The 24,303-nt window shown below is 35.2% G+C and overlaps 1 protein-coding gene across 3 annotated transcripts in view; it reads right to left on the bottom strand.

Annotated features, from left to right (window-relative positions):
* The window catches only part of LOC141398209 (uncharacterized), a 49,221-nt gene that overhangs the window by 7,553 nt on the left and 17,365 nt on the right, over positions 1-24,303 (bottom strand). Inside the window, exon 1 of one of the 3 annotated variants that reach the window (XM_073975443.1) lies at positions 20,284-20,583. The exons of 1 other annotated variant lie outside the window; for it this stretch is intronic. Coding sequence is in view for 1 of the 2 variants with exons in the window: in XM_073975445.1 (XP_073831546.1) it covers positions 7,033-8,835 (1,803 nt within the window). In the remaining variant the exon portion in view is untranslated. Of the gene's footprint in view, positions 1-6,747; positions 8,864-20,283; positions 20,584-24,303 lie in introns of those variants that run through there. One more of the 3 variants, XM_073975445.1, reaches the window with a different exon arrangement.

The following is a 24,303-nucleotide window of genomic DNA, read 5'->3' as shown; positions in this document are numbered from 1 at the left end:
AATTCTACCAAAGAGTAAAACATCAAACAGAGGGCTTTGGTACAGGCACATCCTCCTGTAGAGACCAGCAAGGTAATCTGGTAACAGATACAGATAGTATGCTCGGGATATGGAAGGAACATTTCTCCAATCTGCTGGTATCCAATAGTAGCGAAGACGATGATACCACAGATCCAATCCCAGAAGATGGTATAGAATGTATACCGCCCGGCCAAGGTGAGGTAAAAACAGCAATCAACCGGCGGAAGAATAATAAGGCAGCAGGAGCCGATGGCTTACCAGCCGAGCTGTTTAAAACCGGAGGCGACGCGCTGATAAGGTGTATGCATAAGCTAGTTAGCACCATCTGGCAGGAAGAACGCGCACCCGACTATTGGAACCTGAGCATCCTATGTCCCGTCCACAAGAAAGGAGATGAGACTGTATGCTCCAACAATAGGGGCATAAGTCTTCTCCCTATTGCCTATAAGATAGTGTCAGGGATATTGTGCGAACGACTAAAGCCAATGGTCAACAAAATAATTGGACCATACCAATGTGGCTTTAGAACTGGCAAGTCCACCATTAACCAGATATTTACCCTGCGGCAAATCCTAGAGAAGACCCAAGAGATGCAGATCGACACATTTCACCTTTTTGTCGATTATAAAGCAGCATTCGACAGTCCCCTCCGATCAAAGGTATTCCATGCAATGTCTGAATTTAGTATCCCCGCAAAGCTCATATGATACTAGGTCCTCAGTTAAAATTGGAAAGAACCTCTCCGAAGAATTTTGTACCAAAAGAGGTTTCAGACAAGGAGACAGCCTTTCGTGTGTCCTATTCAACATTTTGCTGGAAAAGGTAATACGAGATGCAAATGTCAAAAGAAATGGCACAATTTACACCAATAGTCACATGTTACTTGCCTATACTGATGACATAGACATCATGGGACGATCAGTAGAGGAAGTAACTGATGCCTTTAGGAAGGTCGAAGCAGAATCTGCGAAAGTGGGTCTGGCGGTAAACGGCGAAAAGACCAAATTGATGGTGTCGACGCGCAAAGCGTCCATAGAGCTCGGACCAACTGTGGAAGTTGGTACCTACAATTTTGAGGTAGTTAAAGACTTCGTCTACCTCGGCACTGTCATAAACACAACAAGCAACATCAGTTGTGAAATAAGAAGAAGAATTGTATTGGCCAACAGATGCTACTATGGTTTAAGTAAGCAATTTAAAAACAAAGCCACATCTCGTCAAACAAAAATAACACTACACAAAACGCTGATACTACCCGTGCTAATGTATGGCCCCGAAACATGGGTACTTGCGCAAGCAGATAAGGCAGTGTTTGGTGTGTTTGAGAGGAAAATTCTTCGAAAGATTTACGGGCCGATTTGCGTTGACGGTGAATATCGACGTCGTATGAACCACGCGTTATATAAGCTATACAAAGACATGAATATAGCTAATCGTATCGAGATGCAACGATTGCGTTGGCTAGGCCATATCATGAGAATGAGCGATGATAAACCCGCTAAAAAGGCGTATGAATACATGCCACATGGCGGTGCACGCAGAATCGGCAGGCCTAAGCTTCGATGGAGCATACAAGTGGATGAAGAAATGAAAAAACGCGGTATACCAAAAAGTCAAGCGAAAAACAGAGAGGAATGGAGATCTTTTCTTAGTTCGGTCTATGGAACAAATGTTCTGTAATGGGCCAACTAAGTAAGTAAGTAGATAATTGTTTACTCATATCTCTGTTCTTTCCCTGTGGGCCTGTAATTATTATCGATTAAAAAATTGTTAAAATTTCTTTTGTTTTTGTAACAACTACAAAACAAACAAATGAAATTGTTGTAAAGTAAACAATGAGTAAAGTTGTTAAAAAGTTACAGAATAACCTTTTAAATCGAACAACTTTTAAATCGATAAAAGTTATAGAATTCCTACACTGGTCTCAAGAAGAACTCTATTCGTAAAGTCATTTTTTGATGTTCTTACAATGGTAAAAAAATATCTTTGTGTTTATTTCAGCTTGAGTCCATATTTTGTTGTAATTCAATTGTTTGAATAACAACAAAATATTTTAAAGTGGATATGAAATTGATTAGTTGCGGGCGAAGGGTAGGGAATACTATAGTTTCAGTTGTCACCAAACAACTTCATCAGTTCCCTTTTTCGCCGACTCTGTATCGATAAACAGGTCAATAAAGCCATCTAGCAAATTAAATAAAATGAGAAATTTTCTGTATGGCCCTAAAGCTGTTTACCCTACAATTTGAGTCCAACTAAAGAATTTCATATCCACCACTGTTTTTATGTCGTCTTTGCTTCGCAAAGAATACGAACATAGGAGTGTTGCTTCAATAAGCGGGGGTAAAAACAACAAGAAAGTTGTTTTTGCATTACGCATTGGTCAACAAGGCCGTGCTGACCTATTATTATTGTTGGCGTTTTTTTATTGTTGGACTGCAGAATTTTACATCTTTGTGTTTATTTCAGCTTGAGTCCATATTTTGTTGTAATTCAGTTGTTTGAATAACAACAAAATATTTTAAAGTGGATATGAAATTGATTAGTTGCGGGCGAAGGGTAGGGAATACTATAGTTTTAGTTGTCACCAAACAACTTCATCAGTTCCCTTTTTCGCCATTTTATTTAATTTGCTAGATGGCTTTATTGACCTGTTTATCGATACAGAGTCGGCGAAAAAGGGAACTAATGAAGTTGTTTGGTGACAACTGAAACTATAGTATTCCCTACCCTTCGCCCGCAACTAATCAATTTTATATCCACTTTAAAATATTTTGTTGTTATTCAAACAATTGAATTACAACAAAATATGGACTCAAGCTGAAATAAACACAAAGATGTAAAATTCTGCAGTCCAACAATAAAAAAACGCCAACAACAATGGTAAAAAAACACTTAAGTAAGTTACACTAATCACGGTGCTCTTGAACCAACTTTAAATAGAAGGTGCTTACACCTGGGAATTTTTTGTGGATTCTGAAACAACAATGTTCATAGATGACAAAAAAATCGCGGCGAACTTTCACATTTTTAGGTTTTCACGATTTTGCAGGAAAGCCACAAGCCCTATCAAAATGAAACTAAAGAAAGTGAAAATTCTCTACAAGATTGCCCTTAATGATATTTTCGTAGGTTTTACCATTTTTGAGATATAGAAGTTCAAATTGGGACAATTCACTGACTGTACTCGTATCGTCTCCTAATAAAACAATGTCATGACTGCAATTTCCCAATTCAGTAGTCACACCCGCAAAATTGATATTTTGGGAGAGAGCGAAGAGGAAAAAGCCCCTCTCTCACCCAAAAACTCAATATTTTTTACCGCAAATATTGCGCGTGTGACTAACTGAACAACTAAAACTTATATACCTCAAAAATGGCACAACCTAGGAAAAACTTATGGAAGCCAATCTTGTAGATAATTTTCACAGCTAGTCCCATTTCGATAAGACTTACCGTTTTCAATCAAATCGTGAAAACCTAACACAAAAACCTAAAAAGGTGAGCTAAACGTCTATATCTCAAAAATGCTAAAACCTAAATCATTTAGAGAATTTTCACAGCTACAACATTTTCTTTGGAACCATTTCGATAGGACATGCGGTTTGAAAGCAAAATAACGAAAACCTAAAATAAACCTAAAAATGTGAACTTTGACCGCGATTTTTTTTAAAAATCTCCCCGGCGATTTTTGTTTGTTTTGTGATTTTTCTCATCTATAAACATTGTAATTTCTGAATCGGCTAAAACTTCCTACGTTTACCAATCCCACGGCAGCGGGTTCTTTCGTACCGGATTGACCCGGAACAACACAAAACCAAAGTTCCGGCCAGCGGCTGCCACCTCAGTGTGTACATGTTCGTATTTGTTTCGATTTTCTGTATTGGGAGCAACATATCCCGGAATGCCTGCTCCGAATTCTATTGGTCCGAGCCGGGACGGAGGAAAACCCAGGACCAATATATCTGTGCTCAGTTTGTCACATCCGCATCTTCACCCACATCCAACCTTCGGTGAGATGCAATAGATGTCAGGAGTGGGTGCATCTAAGGGGTTGCTCTGGACTCGTCCACGTGAGGGACTACGACAGGGACTATGTTGCTCCATGCTGTGTGAACACAGTCCCCAGTGAGTCGTCGTCGGATTACGAGACTCCCTCGTCGTCTGATTACGAAACTCCCCCGCAGTCCCCTCGACAACAACCGCACACGCAGCCTTTAACACCAGCCGTTGTTGTCCCAATCCCCGAAAATGCAGCCTTTTTGCAATTGAATTGCAATGGACTCCGAGGTAAGATCGAGGAGATAGTAGATTTTATGAGTCGGAAGAAAATCAAGGTCGTGGCATTGCAGGAAACCAAGCTGAACAACAACCACAGCTTAGAGCATTGTGATGGTTACAATGTTCTGAGGAAAGATCGCACCAGAAGTGGAGGTGGGGGATTGGCTTTCCTATTGCACCAGTCTGTCCAATACAGACCTATCTCGCTTGAGCCTGTCTCTAATGACCCGTACATGGAATGTATGGGGGTAGCAGTCAGGTGTGGAGCTGCCGAGATAGAGTTGCTGAATGTATACATCCCGCCGAGAAATAGCTGTATCCCTGATTATAGGCCTGACATTAGCCCGCTCTTGCAAGGTCATAATCGTCTGGTCGTGGGGGATTTTAATGCGCATCATGAGATGTGGCATTCGGCAACGGTTAAGTCACTCTCGAACCCTGGAAGAAGGGAAGATAGGACCTCAGTCACGTTTGGCGACGTTACGTTGACTGACCCGAAGAGGTGCGCAAGTAATTTCAATCGACAGTTTGTCGAGCATCCCGAGAGTGACAGGGCGAAGAGAAGAGTATTACGTCGCATCAGATCTCTTCCTGCAGAGGATAAACCACCACAATTTACAATGGATGATGTTGCCAATGCCATCAGGAACGCTAAATCATCCAAAGCGTTGGGCCCTGATGGAATCTCCATGGTAATGTTGAAGCAGCTGCATGAGCCGGGAGTCGAGTATCTCACCAAAGTCTTCAACTTGTCGCTAGCCACCCTCGTTGATCCCGAAGTCTGGAAAATGGGCAGGATGGTCCCACTACGGAAGCCAGGCAAGGATGCCAGCAAAAGTGAATCGTACAGACCGATTTCGCTTTTGTCGCCCGTAGCAAAGACACTTGAGGCCTTGCTCCTCCCCAGTATCAGAAATAGCTATCAAGTTGCCGATCATCAACATGGATTCCGTAAGCAACACAGCACGACAACAGCGCTGCACGCAATTACCAAATATATCTGTAAAGGACTCAACCGGAGACGGCCGTGCGATAGAACAGTGATGGTGGCGCTTGACTTATCAAAAGCCTTTGATACAGTCAGGCACTCCACGCTGTTTGAGGACATTGAGCAGACAACCCTCCGGCCAAGCTTGAAACGTTGGATAGTCAACTATATGTGTGGACGCCAGTCATACGTGGAATTCAGGAATAAGAAGTCCAAACCCCGTAGAGTGAAACAGGAACTGTTTAACCTCTACCTCTCCTGTATTCCACCCCCTCCAGACGGAATTGAGATCGTGACGTATGCGGATGATTGCACGATCCTGGCGTCGGGTACCTATTCTGATGACATCTGTGAGAGACTGAACAACTATTTAACTGATCTTACCACCTTTTTCCATTCGAGGAATATGCAGATTTCCCCCACAAAATCTACAGCCACTCTGTTCACCACTTGGACAGCGCAGTTTGGACGTGAGTTGAATGTCGTGGTCGACGGTAGCAGAATTCCGACCACAAACTGCCCTAAAATTTTAGTGGAACATCTACATGAGGAGGCAAAAATTCTTCCTGTAAAGCAACACAATGAGATGCTTTCGTTGCAGTACCTGCTTGGATGTTATCGTGTGAGCCATCCCAATCACCATCTTGTGGGTAGGCCCGGCCCATTCAGGGAGATCAGGAAGGATATCCATGCTCTAGAGGGAGAGGTCCAACGATACAGAAGAGAACCCCTAGATCAACAAGCATATCAAGCAGGATTGAATAGCATTCACACGGACGCAGTTGCCAAGGCCTTAAGCAATTATAGTGTGAATAAAGTACTCGGAGTACATCCACCATCTATCGCACCTGAGGAGCGTCAGCTGCCACGACAAACCAGAGTAGTTTTGGCTCAACTACGCTCGGGATATTGCAGTCGCCTAAATTCGTATTGGGCGGAAATCGATCGCGCAGTGCAAGACATATGCCCAGTTTTTAACTGCCCCGCCAAACCTACCCATCTGACTCCAGTGGATCTGTGGCTACATCCCATCGAAGCAGCCACTTTTCTGGAACTGGAGATAGACCCAGAGCCAGATTGAACAGAGGAACGAACAAATAAACATAACAACAACGTGTAAGCACCTTCCATTTAAAGTTGATTCAAGAGCAATGTAAAACATTTGCCTTTGTGCGTACGACTAAAAATGAAGTTTACTTTATACATATTTTTAAAAAACACCAGTTTCCCAAAAAAAGTGCTTAAAAATGAAAATAAAATTGGATTCAATAACAAAAAATTAAATTTTCCAAAAAAAATTCCTGGCGCTAAGTGGGTTAAAGGCGTTTTTCTCAGAATGTCATATTCAAAATAGGTAAGATAACACGAAAACTGATGAATCAAAGTTCAAGGCGGTTGTGCTTAGCATTGCACCACGGAGGCACCCATATATATTAGAATAAAAACAAATGTTCTGCTTAGTTTCAAATATTTTGTTACCTTTTTTATTACTTATTATAATACCGCATAAAAACAAAACTATGTTCAAAGTTTGAAAAAATATCTTCAGATAATAATTGACATAATAATAATTATTTGCAGATTTATTCAAGCTTTTGTAACATTTAATAAAATATACATTATTATACATATTAAAAAAATTTAAATATTCTCATGCCCTGCCCAATTTTGCAATCACAATTCAATTAAAAAAACTACTTTGACTCGACAATTTGTAATAAATAAATAAAAACGAATATAAATTATTTATACTGCTGATTAGAATTATATATAGGACTACAATTGGGACAGATACTTTTGTAGAAACCCACTGTGCCACACTGATGGCACTTCGGTGACGGACCATTGTTATTATTTCGCAGCTTTGCTGCTAAAAGTTTACTAGGACAGGGACCATTAATCGGTGCTATCAGCTTCGTGGTTAAAGAAGCTGTTGGTGTAGGCGGGTTTGATGTTATTGTTGTGATATGAGAATATGTTGTTGATGTAGTTTGAGACAATGATGAGTTACTAAGGGAAACGGTGGGATTTGCTGGGGCAGCAGCAGCCGCAGCTGTAACACAAGTCATAATTGTTGGTGATGATAATGTGGTAAATGTTGCCGCACAGGACGTTAGTGAGCCAGACAATGGCATTGTAGTTGATGTAGAAAATGGTGTATATGTCGTTGCTGTAGTTTCATTAGATAATGTTTCATTTTTGGAGACTTCAATGTCGTCATTATTATTGTTGTTTTTGACATTGTTTGCGATGTTCTCCATCTTACGTTCCCTAGCAAGAAATTTATCTGGAAATAACTGCATATGTTTAGCCCTTTTCAAACAATCTTGTGCCATATGATTAAATTTACGACAATAACTACAACGTAGTTTTGCCTTCCGTGGCATTGGATTATTTGTGGCAGCAACAGCTGGATGTGGTTTCTTCGAAACTTCGGCATGGATAGTTGTTTCTCCGTTAAGTAAAAAACCAATTGTTGTATTTGTTGCATTTTCTTGTACAGACATAATCGGAGTATGGTGTACCGATTGATTACTATCACAATTCATTTCGGATTCATCAATAATTGTATTGATTTGATCCATTATATCGATATCTATTTGAAAATTAAGATTTTCACTTGACTGTTCTTGATGATTTACATGTATGAATTCCTCTTGTTGTTCTGTCATAGTGGTGTCATTGGCATCGTCATGCCCATTATTTTCACTTTTAATAACTGCTGGTGGCATAAGATCTTCGGTACGTCTGACCTTAATAATTGGATCCTTATCATTTACAATACAAATTGTGTGCGGCATAACTTCGGTACCACTACTGTCACTTTGATTAATTTCATTATTTTGTACATTGGATGCTTCTGTTTCACTGTTTACAACATTTTGTTCTACTTTTGGTTCAACAGTTTCCATATTATTAACTGTAGTGTTATTACTAACTTCACCTTCATTTGCTTGATTTGTTGTGGTTGGTAAAGTGGCATTATTTGTTTCGCTATCTTTATCTTTCCTTAATTTAACAATTTGTTCTCTTAACTCTGCTACACTTGAAATAAATCCATATTCCAATTTTGTTTGAACATTTTGCGGTAATAAAGCAAAAATCATATCTAATTTATTTTTCTCACTTTGCTTTGGATCAGACAGTTCTGTTAGTAGTTCATATTTATCATCTATGAAATCCGTTTCTTTAGTGTAATCTTCATATTTATGCTCAAATATGTCTTTATAAACTAGAAATGCTGGCCTCTGGCGACAATATTGATTTTGTAAAGCCGTAATTGCTTCAGACCATGTTGTAAAATGACATTTTCTTCTATGCCACCATGAATAGGCATGGTCGGTTAATAAGTAGCCCAATTCTTTTAGGGCTTGTTCATCCGATATGGATTTTATAATTTTATATGATTTTATATATTCGATAAATTGTTGTACCTTTTGCCCACCATAGTCACCATGAAATTTTACTGGACAATCTAATAATGTATTGTATTTTTTCAATAAATTATTTATAATTTCATTTACATTATATTTGGGGGGTTCCATTTTATGTTAAAGTGCGGGACGTCTGTGTCTGGGATAGAAATTGTAAATAAGAAGTACATAAATAAAGATAAGTACATATGTGATTTTAAAAATTATGGATAGCCGCAAAGGTATTGTAGACTTAATGAGTTAACCATACCCTCCATTACAACTTTTTAATTAATATTTTTAAAGTATGTTTCTTTGAGCTTTGAACTGTTTGTTTTAACGTATTTTTTCTCAACATGAAATATTCAATCGGTGACCACGATTACATACATGTCTAGTCTTTAGTCGAGAGGTTTTCATTTTTTATATAATTTACTGTTTAATGGAAAAAACTGTCCATTTATTCGTTAAAATTAATTTTTAACTAATTACATTAATCGAGCTAAGCAGATTATCTTGAAAAAATGATATCTAGCGAAGTCGTACACATCAACCTCGATGTTACGATCGTTTCGTTAACTGTAGTGCGATTCTCTAACAAATTTTTGAGTTACCGACAAAAATCGGTAAAATTAAAATGCAAAATTATGAATGAAAAATTCAAATAAAAGTTGACAACACTGTTGCTATCGGTAGAACTTTACGACTACTTTTTATTCGTCTCTAACTTACCGAAAAATGTCGTAAATTACCGAAATTATAATCATTTTAATTTTACCGATTTTTGTCGGTAACTCAAAAAATGTGTTAGAGAATCGTACTACTTACTGGTTATGTTAACATCATCAGGCATATTAGATGCTGTTGTTGCTAGACAATTTTCGTCATTTGGAGCCCCTACTTATACGTACCCCATTGCAAATTTGCATTTTTTAATTCAAGCTTTTTATTTGCAAAGACAAGTCATTTGTCCCCCTTCTTTACAAGAAATCAGTTTTTGGTGTACGTATAAATGGGGGATCCAAATAACGAAAATTGTCTAGCAACAACAACTGATGATACTAACCTAACCAGTTAACGACACGATCGTCGCATAGTGTTTGATGTGTAGGACTTCGCTATATATATTTTTTTCACTATATAATATCCTTAGGTCATATAGATCGATTAATTAAATTAATTAAAAAAATTTCAGAAATAGGTGCCGTGACATAACTTCCAATTTTTTAGGGAGCTATGTCCGACCCCCCTTTTTAAAATTTAAGTGATTTTTATTTAAATACAATTATTTCAAATGTATAAGAAAAAATTAAATATTAAGTTCATATGCATTTTTCATTTCATAAAATCTATATATATAAAAGAGGGTTTTTGGAAATTCGACCTCTAAATGTACGAAAAGTACTAAATAAATAAATAAATTTAGTACCAATTGTATATTTTGAAGGGATTTAGCTAGAAACTTGGAATTTAATATGGAAAGGAAGGTTGAGAAGTGGTGTTTATAAAAAGAAATGGTTTGTGAAATTCGTATTTATGTGTACGAAAAGTACTAAATGATACTAAATTTTGTACAACTTGGATTTGGATGAACGGATAGAGCTAGAAACCTGAAATTTGGAATTAAGATTACTGACGGAGTATAGGATTGCGATATGGGGTAGTTTCCGAAATTCGTACTTATGGTTACGGAAAGTACTAAATGGTACTATATTTGGTACAATTTAAATTTATGTGGACGGATAGAGCTGGAATCCTGAAATTTGGAATTATGATTACTTATGGAGTGTCCGATTGAGGTAGTTTCGGAAATTCGTACTTATGGGTACGGAAACTACTAAAAGGTACTAAGTTTGGTACATTTTGGATTTGGGTGAACAGATAGAGCTGGAATCCTGAAATTTATAATTAAGATTACTTATGCAGTGCAGGATTGAGGTAGTTTTGGAAATTCGTACTAATGAGTACGGAAAGTACTAAATGGTACTAAATTTTTTACAATTTAGATTTGGATGAACGGATACAGCTGCAATCCTGAAATTTTAAGTTAAAGTTTGTGTTCGATTGTAGGATTGAGGAAGTTTTGAAAATTCGTAATTATGGGAATTTATAGAAAATCCACCACAACCACGCTTTTAGATGATAACAACCAGCCAATTTTTGAGATGGAACAAACAAAAAACCATTGGAAAGAATACATTAAAGAATTATTTACTGATGAAAGCAGATCGTGCAATGTAAACGTTAATATGGATATTGCTGGAAATCCAATAACGGAGTCTGAAGTAGAACAAGCAATTATAACACTAAAGGACAAGAAATCGACAGGACCTGATCAAATCCCGTCCGAAATGCTGAAACTAGTAGATGGACGCAATATACCAATAATAGTAAAACTTTTTAATTATGTATATGACACTGGTCAATACCCACATGACTGGCTACTATCGACCTTTGTAGCGATACCAAAGAAGACTAATGCAAAGAAATGCAGTGAGTACAGACTCATTAGCCTTATGTGCCACATTCTAAAAATATTTCTTAGAATAATACACACAAGAATATATCCTGCATGTGAAAAAGCTATGGGAGACTCACAGTTTGGGTTCAAAGAAGGCATGGGGACGAGAGAAGCTTTGCTGTCCATGCTGATACTGGTGCAGAAATGCAGAGATGTTCAAAAAGATACTTTCCTCTTCTTCATAGATTACGAAAAGGCGTTTGACACCGTTCAGCACGACAAGTTAATCAAAATATTGAAGGACATTGGAGTTGGGGAAAAAGAAATAAGATGCATAAAAAACTTGTATTGGAATCAAAAAGCTCGGATGGAGATAAACAGTGAACCAGCAGACGAAACTGAAATTTCAAGAGGAGTGAGACAGGGATGCATATTGTCCCCTTTGCTGTTCAACATTTATTCCCAGAAAATATTTAAGGAAGCCATTGAAAGCCAACGAATAGGAATAAAAGTACATGGTATAATAATCAACAACATACGCTATGCAGATGACACTGCAATAATAGCTGACAGTATATCTGGTCTACAAAAGCTCATAGACAAGGTTACTTGTGTGAGCGAAATGTATGGCCTAAAAATAAACATTAAAAAAACCAAATACATGGTTGTGAGTAGGAAGAACGATCAATATAACACCACCCTAAAAATTAAAAATAATATAGAACGAGTCACAAATTTTACATATCTTGGGGTATTATTAAACGAAAAATGGGATTCGTCAAACGAAATTAAACGACGTATAGAGATGGCCAGAGATGCCTTTTTCAAGTATAAACAAGTATTAACAAACCACGACATAAGCCTCTCAACAAAAGCCAGATATGTGAAATGCTATATATGGGCTGTACTACTCTACGCAGTTGAGACGTGGACCATCAAAATTACCGATGAGAAAAAGCTTGAATCCTTCGAAATATGGGTCTATCGAAGGATTTTAAAGATACCCTGGACCGACCATGTATCAAACCAGGACGTTCCATGAAGAATGGGAATAGAAAGACAACTGCTGCAACATGCCAAATCTCGAAAAATTGCATACCTAGGACATCTCATGAGAAATGACAAATATAAGTTTCTGCAAACCATTATAAAAGGTAAAATAGAAGGAAAAAGAGGAAGAGGTAGAAGAGAACTGAACTGGCTGAAAAATATCCAAGACTGGACAGGCTGCCAAGATGAAGGAAATGTGATTTCGGCTGCAAGAAATAAAGAGCTGTTTATGCCTGAATAATCATTATAATATAAATATGAACTTATATTAACACATTTATAATTCTATTGTATGATCACTTATATCCGGATAACGGATTTGCAAATAAAGAAGAAGAATTATGGGTACGAAAAGTACTAAAATTGGTACAATGTGGAGTTGAGTGAACGGAGTGTAGGTTTGAGGTGGTTTTGGAAATTCGTACTTATGGTAACGGAAAGTAATAAATGGTACTAAATTTGGTTCAATTTGGATTAGAGCTGGAATCCTGATATTTGAAATTAAGATTACTGTTGGAGTGTAGGTTTGAAGTGGTTTTGGAAATTCGAACCTATGTGTGCGAAAAGTACTAAATAGTTCTAAATATAATTTCGATTTGGGTGAACGGAGAGAGCTGGAATCCTGAAATTTGGAACTTAGATTACTGTTGGAGTGTAGGACTGAGAGAGTTTTGGAAGTTCGTACTTATTGTTACGAAAAATACTAAATGGTACTAAATTTGGTACATTTTAGATTTGGGTTAACGGATAGAGATGGAATCCTGAAATTCGGAATTACTGTTGTGGATAGTTATTGAAATTCGTGCTTTAATACGAAATGTATTAATGGTATTATGGATAGAGATGGAATTCGGAAATTTGGTATTATAGGAGCTGTTGGTGTGTAGGGTTGAGATATGAATGTGGTTGTGGAAATACGTACAATAACGGTACGGAATTTACTAAATGGCACAGAATTTGGTTAAAATTGTTAATGTGTAAAGGGGTACAGCTGAAATTGTGAAATTTGGTATTAGTATAGCAGTAGGCGTTTAGAGTGGAGATAGAGAGGAAGTTTTGGAAATTCAAACTTATGTATATGAAAAAAAAAAAAATAATAATCGCGGTTGGGATATAGTTTTGGATATAAAGAAGTAATTTTTGAAACTAATACATATTATGAGAACTAAATATGGTACCAGTTAGGTGTTGCATGAAGATATATAGGTGGAATTTCGAATTGTTGTATGAGGGTTTGTGTTGGTGTTTAGATAAGGATTTTTTTGAAATGCATACAAATTATGAAATTAGGCTGGCTGATTTATTAAGAAATACCAAATGTACTAAATGGTATTAAATTTGATGTTGGGTGTAGCAAAGAAACTGAAATTATATTAATACTGTGTGTGAAAAGTAGAAAATTGCAATAAATTTGGCATTGGGCTAAGGATTAGAAGTGGAATTCCGATTTATTATTTATTTGTCAGGTTCATTGTTAGAGGTGGTCATAATGTTAAGATTTTGATCAGAATGTTTATTAAAATCCGCCTTTAAATGTATGAAAGGTTTCTACATGTAATACCAGGAATTCGGTTTCTAAATATTGTACTGAAATCAAAAAGTCAAACGTATCGTTTCAACAAAATTTGTTGTTATTGTTGTTGTCTATTTTGAACGTAATAGTAAGTTCATTTGAAAAGGTAGATCTATGCGGCTAATGTTTTACAAGAAGGTTTTTACACCCTGAGAATAAAAAGGCCTAAAATAAAATGCCTCAAAAGTTAACTATTTTATAGGGTAACATCTTTTGAATAAAGGTTTTCTACATTTTGATACCACAAATTCTAAAATTCGGTTGGAAAAATAGGGATAAACAAGTAAAAAAGTATCTGTCGGCTGTGCCGATAGAGATATACCCTCAGCCTGTGTATATTGAAACAATTTTTCCCAAAATACAAAAAGTGATTCGATATCAGGTCTTAAAGTGAACTTATCCCAAATTTTGGGTGGGAGGTACCGGATGGAGTGGATTTGAACCTGATCTATATCTGGTAGATATATTAGGATGTGTAAAGTATAGACCAAATCGGCCACTCCCTTCAAGAGTACCGTACGAACAATTTTTCCGAACATTTTTGGACTTTTGTGGGGGAGGTACCTTAAGGAGTGGACCGATATGGCTTATCTTCAAACTTAAACTATATTTGGAAAAAATATAACTAAGGCCAAATTTGGACCGAATCGGCAGATCCGTTCGAGAGTTATCTTGCGCTCCAACCACCTCACACGGTGTTATAGGAGTTTTTGCAACTTTCAGGCTATTTTCTCAGGAAGTATGGACTTGCCCCTGATGAAACTTGTACCGTCGTATGGAGGGCAGTGAATACAAGTTGCTAAAACAAAAATCAACGCGATTCGAGAGATGGCCCTAAACTGAACTTTTCCGATATTTTGTGTGGGAGGTACCCGAAGGAGTGGACCGATTGAGTCCATATTGAAATTTTATTTAAGTCTGGTACACATTTCACGATGGGCAAAGTATGGACCAAATCAGTTACTCCCTTCAAGAGTTATCGTGCCAGACAGACGGACGGGCATTGCTCAATCGACTCCAAATTGTCTGAAACACATTTCGTCCGAACATACTCTCGTTAGCATAAATGCTGAGGGTATAAAAATGTGGATAAAATTGTCAAACCGTTCTAATAAAACATTGACTGGAATTTAAAATGTAGGACGCTGTTAAAGTGTAGAGGTGGGATAAGTTATTTTTTGAAATTCGAACAAAACAGTACTTAAATAAAATTAAATGTCAATTCAAAAAGGTATTAGTACATCAAAATTGAAAGTGTTCACCATATTAAATATTGTTTATTTGTATATTATTCCTTTTCCGCATACGAAGTAGCGGACATTTTGCTAGTATATTATAATTGATTTAAAATTTTTAAGAAAATTAAGTACGTAAGTAATACGTAGTAGCCATCTCAAATCGAACTATATTCAAAATTTGCCGTCAAACATATTTTAAACGAAAAAGGCTGCCTACAGGAAAATAAAAAGTTTTTGTTAAAATTCGCAAATACTTTCTGAAAAAGAAAATTTGCCGTCAAACATATTTTAAACGAAAAAGGCTGCCTACAGGATAATAAAAAGTTTTTGTTAAAATTCGTAAATACTGTCTGAAAAAAGAGAAGCGCCGCAGGCGAAAATATTTTTTAAAAAATCGCGCGATTTTTTACAAAAATATTTTCACAATTTAAGAAGATAAAAAGATTTTGTAAAAATATTGAAATACTTTCTGAAAAATGAAAAGCGCCGCAGGCGAAAATATTTTTGTAAAAAATCGCGCGATTTTTTACAAAAATATTTTCACAATTGAAGAAAATAAAAAGTGTTTGTAAGATATTCGCGATTTTTTACAAAAATATTTTCACAACTAAGGAGATAAAAAGTCGAAAATACTTTTGAAAAAAAAATCGCGCGATGGCCGTGATTTTCCCACCTAGAACACATTACTGAGAGTCTTTTGCATTGTTACTACTGCATTTCAAACCCGATTTTGCCCGTTTTTTGATATTTATCTGATTTTGTTAGGTTACTTCTCAATAAAAGCTATTAAAATTGTGGAAGTTTGGTTTGAGAAAATAAAAAACAAATATCAAAATATTATTGTTTACAATTTTATTGCAAATAAAATAACCAATGGCGACAAATTGTTCTTTATATCCGTGGTTTTCTATAAACGGTGCGGTAGTAGTAAGCTTTATTTTATCTCTCTTTTACATATTAATCATTATTACGGTTTTAAGGAGTACTAAACTCATCTTTATTAACGTATATTTAAAAATATGCAAAATTGTAATAGAAATTAGTTTGAAAATCTATCCGCGGGTTCAAATTTTTTGTTGCTTACTACCGTGATCGTATTCAACACTTTGTTGTGTATAAGAAAACTAATGAAAATGGCATTGGAAGTAGCTTTGTTCGTTATATACGTAGTTGCTTATAACCGTTGTTCGTTGTATCCGAATTTATCTGTAGAAATCATTGTTTTATCTCACTTTAACACATAAGTAATTTAAAAAGTTAAAAAATCCTTTAATTCCGCCGTTATTAATTGTTGTCTCAAAAACAGGGCAAATTACCTATAGTGCATAGGGCCATGATCGGTTCCAAAAAATCGCGAATATCTTACAAAAACATTTTATTTTCTTCAATTGTGAAAATATTTGTGTAAAAAATCGCGCGATTTTTTCAAAAATATTTTCGCCTGCGGCACTTTTCATTTTTCAGAAAGTATTTGAACATTTTTACAAAAAATGTTTGTTCTTTAAATTGTGAAAATATTTATTAAAAAATCGCGCGATTTTTTAAAAAATATTTTCACAATTTAAGAAGATAAAAAGATTTTGTAAAAATATTGAAATACTTTCTGAAAAATGAAAAGTGCCGCAGGCGAAAATATTTTTGTAAAAAATCGCGCGTTTTTTTTCAAAAATATTTTCACAATTTAAAGAACAAAAATTTTTTGTAAAAATGTTCAAATACTTTCTGAAAAACGAAAAGTGCCGCAGGCGAAAATATTTTTGAAAAAATCGCGCGATTTTTTACAAAAATATTTTCACAATTGAAGAAAATAAAAAGTTTTTGTAAGATATTCGCGATTTTTTACAAAAATATTTTCACAACTAAGGAGATAAAAAGTCGAAAATACTTTTGAAAAAAAAAAATCGCGCGATTTTTTACGAAAATATTTTCGCCCGCGGCGCTTTTCCTTTTTCAGAAAGTATTTGAATATTTTTACAAAAACTTTTTATATAGTTGTTTTTGGAACCGATCATGGCCTTATGCACTATAGGTAATTTGCCCTGTTTTTGAGACAACAATTAATAACGGCGGAATTAAAGGATTTTTTAACTTTTTAAATTACTTATGTGTTAAAGTGAGATAAAACAATGATTTCTACAGATAAATTCGGATACAACGAACAACGGTTATAAGCAACTACGTATATAACGAACAAAGCTACTTCCAATGTCATTTTCATTAGTTTTCTTATACACAACAAAGTGTTGAATACGATCACGGTAGTAAGCAACAAAAATTTTGAACCCGCGGATAGATTTTCAAACGAATTTCTATTACAATTTTGCATATTTTTAAATATACGTTAATAAAGATGAGTTTAGTACTCCTTAAAACCGTAATAATGATTAATATGTAAAAGAGAGATAAAATAAAGCTTACTACTACCGCACCGTTTATAGAAAACCACGGATATAAAGAACAATTTGTCGCCATTGGTTATTTTATTTGCAATAAAATTGTAAACAATAATATTTTGATATTTGTTTTTTATTTTCTCAAAGTCGAAAATACTTTGAGAAAATACAACAAAATATGGACTAATGCTGAAATAAACACAAAGATGTAAAATTCTGCAGTCCAACAATAAAAAACGCCCACAACTAAAAAATTATTTTAATTACGAATGTATCGGTTTGGAAATTAATTTGAGAGACAATTGTGGTCGAGTCTCCGATCTAACCTACTTTTTTATTACCCAAAGACTTGACCACGCCCACTTTTTAAAATGTGTTACATCTACAAAACTACTGAACCGATTTTCCTGAAATTTTCAAGGAATGTACAGTTATGGCCACCGGTGGAAATAGGATGCATATTTTCTTGAATTTCGAAGTGGGCGGAGTACTTCCCTTTGCAATATTTAAAAAACGTCATAACCCAACTTAGGTTTTTATGGAAAGAAAATTTCCACAATTTTAATAGCTTTTATTGAGAAGTAACCTAACAAAATCAGATAAATATCAAAAAACGGGCAAAATCGGGTTTGAAATGCAGTAGTAACAATGCAAAAGACTCTCAGTAATGTGTTCTAGGTGGGAAAATCACGGCCAAACGCGGCCAATTTAGTAAAAGTCTATATAAAGTGAGTTTAAGAAAAATAAAAAAATTTATTTCCGAATTTTTGTGTTTTTTGGTCGCTACACAAAATGTTTACGCTATATTATATATTAAATAAATTGCACTCGCAATGGCCAATCTATTCCATTTTACATATATTTATATTTGGGTTATTTTTCCACGGTTTTAAACACATTGAAATATGCTTTATAATTTATATTTTTTTAGTTTTTCTTCGAAATTCTCACTATGACTGCAATTTAAACCGCGATAATGCCGCTATTTTGAAAAATGTCATTCATATTAATAAATGTTGATATGTTCTTTTTTTAATGCTCACTAAAAAATTATTATTATTAAAAGTTGCAAAATCGACTTTTTGCCTCAAAAACTGGGCAAATTACCTATAGAGGAAATCAAACGACATATGCATCAATGAACCTATCGATATCGCAAACCACTTTGGCAACAAATGGTCCTACGAATCATCAAATGAAAACTTCGCCCCAAAGTTCTGTGCTGCTAAATCTAACATACCAACTTCTTTTTCTAATAATCCGTCTAATAAACAAGCGTCAATAATTGAAAGGGAACTTACATTTTCTGAACTACAATTAGCTTTTGGTAAGGTGAAAGGAACCACACCAGGACGCGATAAAATACCATATTCTATGCTTAAGAATATATCCAGCAAGAGCAAATATAAATTACTCCACCTTTACAACACAATATTTGACACTGGTATAATTCCTCATTCATGGAAATCAGCAGTTATTATTCCGATACCTAAACCAAATAAGAGCAGATCAGAGTTTTCCTCATATCGGCCAATATCTTTATTGTCCTGCCTCTCAAAACTGTTGGAGCGTATAATTTCCAACCGCTTATCATGGTTTATGAATGCTCGTAACCTGATTTCAACCAACCAAGTTGCATATAAAGCTAACCAAGGCTGCACCGACGTGCTTCTGCACATTGACTACTATGCTTCCAAAGCTATTTCTACCAGGAGTCACACTTCAGTTCTTTCAATCGACTTCGAAAAAGCATTCGATCGCATAGGAATACATATAATTTTAGATGCCTTAAAATTATGGGGTGTAGGTCACAAAATGTTGAACTTCATTAAGGCTTTTTTAACTGGTCGCAATTTTGTAGTCAGAATCAACAACTTTTATTCGAACCAATTTGCAATGGAAAATGGCATACCGCAAGGATCCCCGCTGTCAGTCGTACTCTTCCAAATAGCCTTTAATGAAATCAGCAAAATCATAAGCAAACATCCCAGAATTTATCATTGCCTGTATGCTGACGACCTTTATGTTCTTAGCTCCAATAAAGACAACAATGTTATTAACAATCAATTCTCTAATATTATAAATGACATAAGTACTTGGGCCAAGACATCTGGCGCCAAAATATCACCGTCTAAGACTTCAATTTTACATATATGTCGGAAGCACAACTGTAAACCTACCGACATTTCCACTAATGGTATGAACATACCATACGTAAACAAACAAAAAATTTTGGGAATTATCTTTGAAAAAAACTATCGATGGAAAGAGCACATATTCAAATTGAAGAAGGACCTCATACCTCGGTCAAATATTATAAAATATCTTTCATCCAGGAGTTTTGTACATATCAATACCCTCACTTACTTAGTAAAAACTCTTGTACTTAGCAAGATTGACTACGGTTTGTTCCTTTTTGGCGATAGTCCCACTTCTACTTTAAAACAAATAAAAGCAGTATACCATGATAGCCTTAGATCCAGTATCTATGCATACAGAACAACACCCATCAAAACACTACTTATTGAAACTGGTTTACCTTCTCTTGAGCAAAGGATTCTCGAGTCAAGAAATATGTTGTTGCCGAAAGTTCTATCGTCTAAGTCTTCTGTTATTTACTCCGATGTCTCTAAAGTTATGTCAGCAAAAAGGAAACCTAAAAAGCTATCGGCCATTTATAATTCAATAAAAGACAATGTAGTAAATTTTAAGGAGCAGGTTACATGCTTCAAAACCAAGTTCCCAACATGGATGTTTCCAGTTAATGCATGTGACACATCTCTCAGTACTCTAGAGAAAAGTAAAACTCCTAATGAAATTTACGCACAACATTTTCAGCATTTCTCCTCCAAACACTCTACTTACCAGTTTTTATACACCGATGCTTCAAAAACAAGCTGCACTACTTCATACGCTGTTGTCAATTCCAAAGGAGATATCCTTTCCGTTAAAACCCTTGTTGATTTTACATCCATCTTTACTGCCGAAGCTGCTGGGATTTTGGAAGCCATTAACATAGCAGCTTCTTCCAAACATGAAACTATTATTTTCACCGATAGCTTATCCGTTCTCAAGGCTGTGTCGTGTATATCAAACAACAACTGGGCCTCAGTAAACAAAATTCGTGACATGCTTACCGACAACAATAATATAAAACTATACTGGATACCTGGTCACGTCGGTATTAAAGGAAACGAATTTGCTGACAAAGCTGATTTTTGGAGATTACTGAGGTCTACTGGTGTAGCTGCTGATAAATGTTATGACTGCGATGTAAGCCCTGAAGAACTTAATAGTATCTTTGTAAATAACCAAATTAATATAAATTCGACTTTTCAATATAACCCTAATCCTGATTATGGCAACTTTACATTTCGTTGCATTGACTCTTTAGAATTGGATAGAGCTTTTATGTCTATTAAATCTAATGCAGCTGGCCTTGATGGTTTATCATTGAAGTTTTGGAAACGTATTTATACAGCGATCTCTAGGCACTTGCTTTATTTTGTCAATATCATACTAATGACTTCAACTTTCCCCACAGCTTGGAAAGTATCTAAGATTGTTCCTGTTGTAAAGAAGGGAGCTATCCATGATATTAATAGTTTTCGGCCTATTTCCATACTGCCAGTTTGTTCTAAAATTGTGGAATACTGCCTCAAATTTCAGATATCTGCATTTTTAGATAGTAATTCTTCCCTTCATGATGCACAATGTGGCTTTCGTAGGAATAGAAGTTCGGCTTCTCTCCTACTTGGTTTAACTGACCGTGTAAGGTCTAATTTTGGTGGTTCTAAAATCTCTGTCCTAGTTGCTCTTGACCTAGAAAAAGCTTTTGATCGTGTCGATCATGCATTATTGCTAACCAAGCTGAGTGTTTTGTATGGATTTTCTAATAATGCTTGTAAGCTCCTTATGTCTTATCTAACGAACAGAAAGCAGGTTGTATGTGCTGGTGGGAGGTATAGTGGCATTCTTCCGGTTAAAAGTGGAGTACCCCAAGGATCGGTGTTGGGTCCACTTTTGTTTATACTGTTCATTAATGACCTATTTCCCAAGCTGCAGAGTTGGTGCATGCCGTTTGCATATGCGGACGATATTAACTTGCTTTTTGTTGGTGAGGTCAGATTTTTACCAGTTCTTCAATCAAAAATTGATCTGGTTATGTCAGTTTTGTACTCTTGGATGTCAGATAACAATTTGAACATCAATCCGTCAAAGACTAAAGCCCTGTGTTTCTCCACTGTTCCGGTTCATGATCTGACATTGAAATATAGCAACACAATTATTGAGTTTGTACATGAAGTGAGCATTCTAGGCATCTTGTTGGATGATAAACTTAGCTTTAACCGTCATGTTGATATGGTAGTCTCAAGAATAAATTTTTCTTTAAGATGTCTTTATGCCACAGATCTATATTTGCCCATGAGTGTTAGATATCGTCTGGCTCATAGTCTAGTTCTGCCTACTGTTTTGTACTGCTTGGAGGTTTACACTGGTGCAGGTCAGGGAATTATTGACTTGATTACGCTCGCAATTAATAGAGTAGTTCGCTATGTTTACGGCGTTAATAGACGTGATCACATTACGCCATATACCATTAAATTACTAGGGACCTCTTTTCCAAATTTTATAAAACTTCGATTACTGGTGTTTTTCTATAAGTTGGTTCGTAACCAATGTCCTACTTTTTTAATGTCTTTGTTCAACTTCTCCACTTTTACAAGAAGGAGCCAATTGAATATTTCTAGTGCTATTTTTTTAATGGATAGTTCATTCGAAGTAAGAGTAGCGCGGCTATATAATATTTTGCCCAACAATTTAAAAGTATTTAATATTTCACCAGCTTCTTTCTCAAGACATCTTCTGCAACACCTACTCTGACGCTCAGATACTTTCTCTTTCCATCGTTTGATGAACGCCAAATTGTTTTTTTTTATTATTTTAGTGATCTCACTTATTTTTAACTGTCAGTTCAAATATGAAGGGTTATAACTTTATTATTATCTATAGTTTATTTTTTTTACATTTTTTTTTAATCTTTTCTTACGTTTGAGTAGTGGGAATATAAATATTTGTATTTTTTTTAGCCTTATGGCTTGGAGTATTTGTAATTATAGGATTATATCATATACCTAGTTTTATATGCACTCTGAGTAGTGATAACATACACATATGTAATATAATGTAATTCATTTAAATTGGCCCGATGGCTTAGAATTATTGTAAAGTTGATAAATAAATAAATAAATAAATATGCATGCTCAGCACCTTTGATGTTCGATAGCATAATCGAAAAAATTGATTTGAAAACTTATATCAAACATGAACTAAAGGAACAATACAAACAGGAGCAACTGTTATATAATCATATCCACTACAACCAAGTCAATCCCAACAATATAAAACCTGTATATCCTACCAACGTTCATAAAAATGAAATACGCATATTTTCACGTCTTCGAATGGGACATAGTATAGCTACACATCAACACCTATTAAACAAAAATGTAGACAACAAATGTCTAAATTGCAATAGCATCTGCACCGTTCAACATACAGTCGGACCTCGATTATCCGTAATGGTCGGGACCGAAGGCATTACGGATAATCGATTTTCCCGGATAATGGAGGCAATGCTCTTATGCAGTTTTTAAACATATTTTTTTAAGTAAAAATGACATAATAATGTACAATAATATGAAAAAATGCAATTTTTATTTGTTATTTGTTATTGTAATCCACCAAATTTTAGAAGGATACATAATATAATCATCATCAGATTCATCTGAATTGACTTTGTCCCATGGTTTTTGTGATACCATAAATACACAAATTGTGTAATACGGGAGAATTTCCAGTTTTCTTTGTTTACCTTTTGTTTGCTTAATCAGATTAATTGGAAAGTGTGTTTTTACTCCCGGGTAATGAAGTTTATAACGAAAAATAGAAGAAATGAAAAAAGTCCAACATTTCTCTTCTATCACGGATAATGGAGGTTCCCGGATAATCGATTCACGGATAATCGAGTTTCAACTGTATTTTAGAAGGATGCACCTCTTTCAATAATGCCTGCCTCACCTACCTCAACAATGATGGACTGAATATCCTCAAATACCCCACAGCAGCAAACATCAACAAAATATATAACTACATAAAGCAAATCAAAATAACCTTATAACATAATTTTAAGTTTTTAATTTGTTACCAGTTTTAGCTGATGGCCATTGTAGCCAATGCTATTTCATCTGTTATTAACAGTGTATTAACTACATTGTTAATATTATAATAAATAAATAAATAAATAAATACCTATAGAGGTATGGGATAGGTTTTTACATGAGCATAATTAAATAAAAAAATATGTTCACAATTTAAGAAGTGTTTGTACAAATATTCAAATACTTCCTGAAAAACGAAAATATTTTTGTAAAAATAGCGCAATTTTCTTAACAAATATTTTTACAATTTAAAACTTCTCCTTACTGCTACTTACATAATTCCGGGCATTATTTCGTTTTTAAATATTTTTTTGAAATCAGGAGGATTTTGTGGATACTTTGGTATTGTTGGCACTTATGCCTTCTAAAATGTATAATTCTGCTTACATTCTAACTTCTACTCTAAAATTTAAAAAAAAAAGTTATACTTTCAAAATTAAGCAAGGAAATAATTTATAAATTAAGAAAAAATCGTTGGGAGTTATGTCCTCGATTTTTTGTTGGTGTTATGTCCGCTTTACTTCACGGACATAACTCCCAACGAATTTTGGGAGTTATGTCCGGGCACCTCACAAATAATGGCAAAAAAAGACAAAAACTTAAAAATTATTTTTTAATGTTTTGAACATTAATTGTTAAAATCCTTTGTTTAAGACTTTAAACC

The sequence above is a fragment of the Musca autumnalis genome, unplaced genomic scaffold, assembly GCF_047663935.1.
Source record: "Musca autumnalis isolate F117 unplaced genomic scaffold, ASM4766393v1 scaffold_3, whole genome shotgun sequence".
Lineage (NCBI taxonomy): Eukaryota > Metazoa > Arthropoda > Insecta > Diptera > Muscidae > Musca > Musca autumnalis.
Note: the sequence above shows the minus strand (reverse complement) of the source record. Positions and strands in the feature narration are given on the sequence as shown.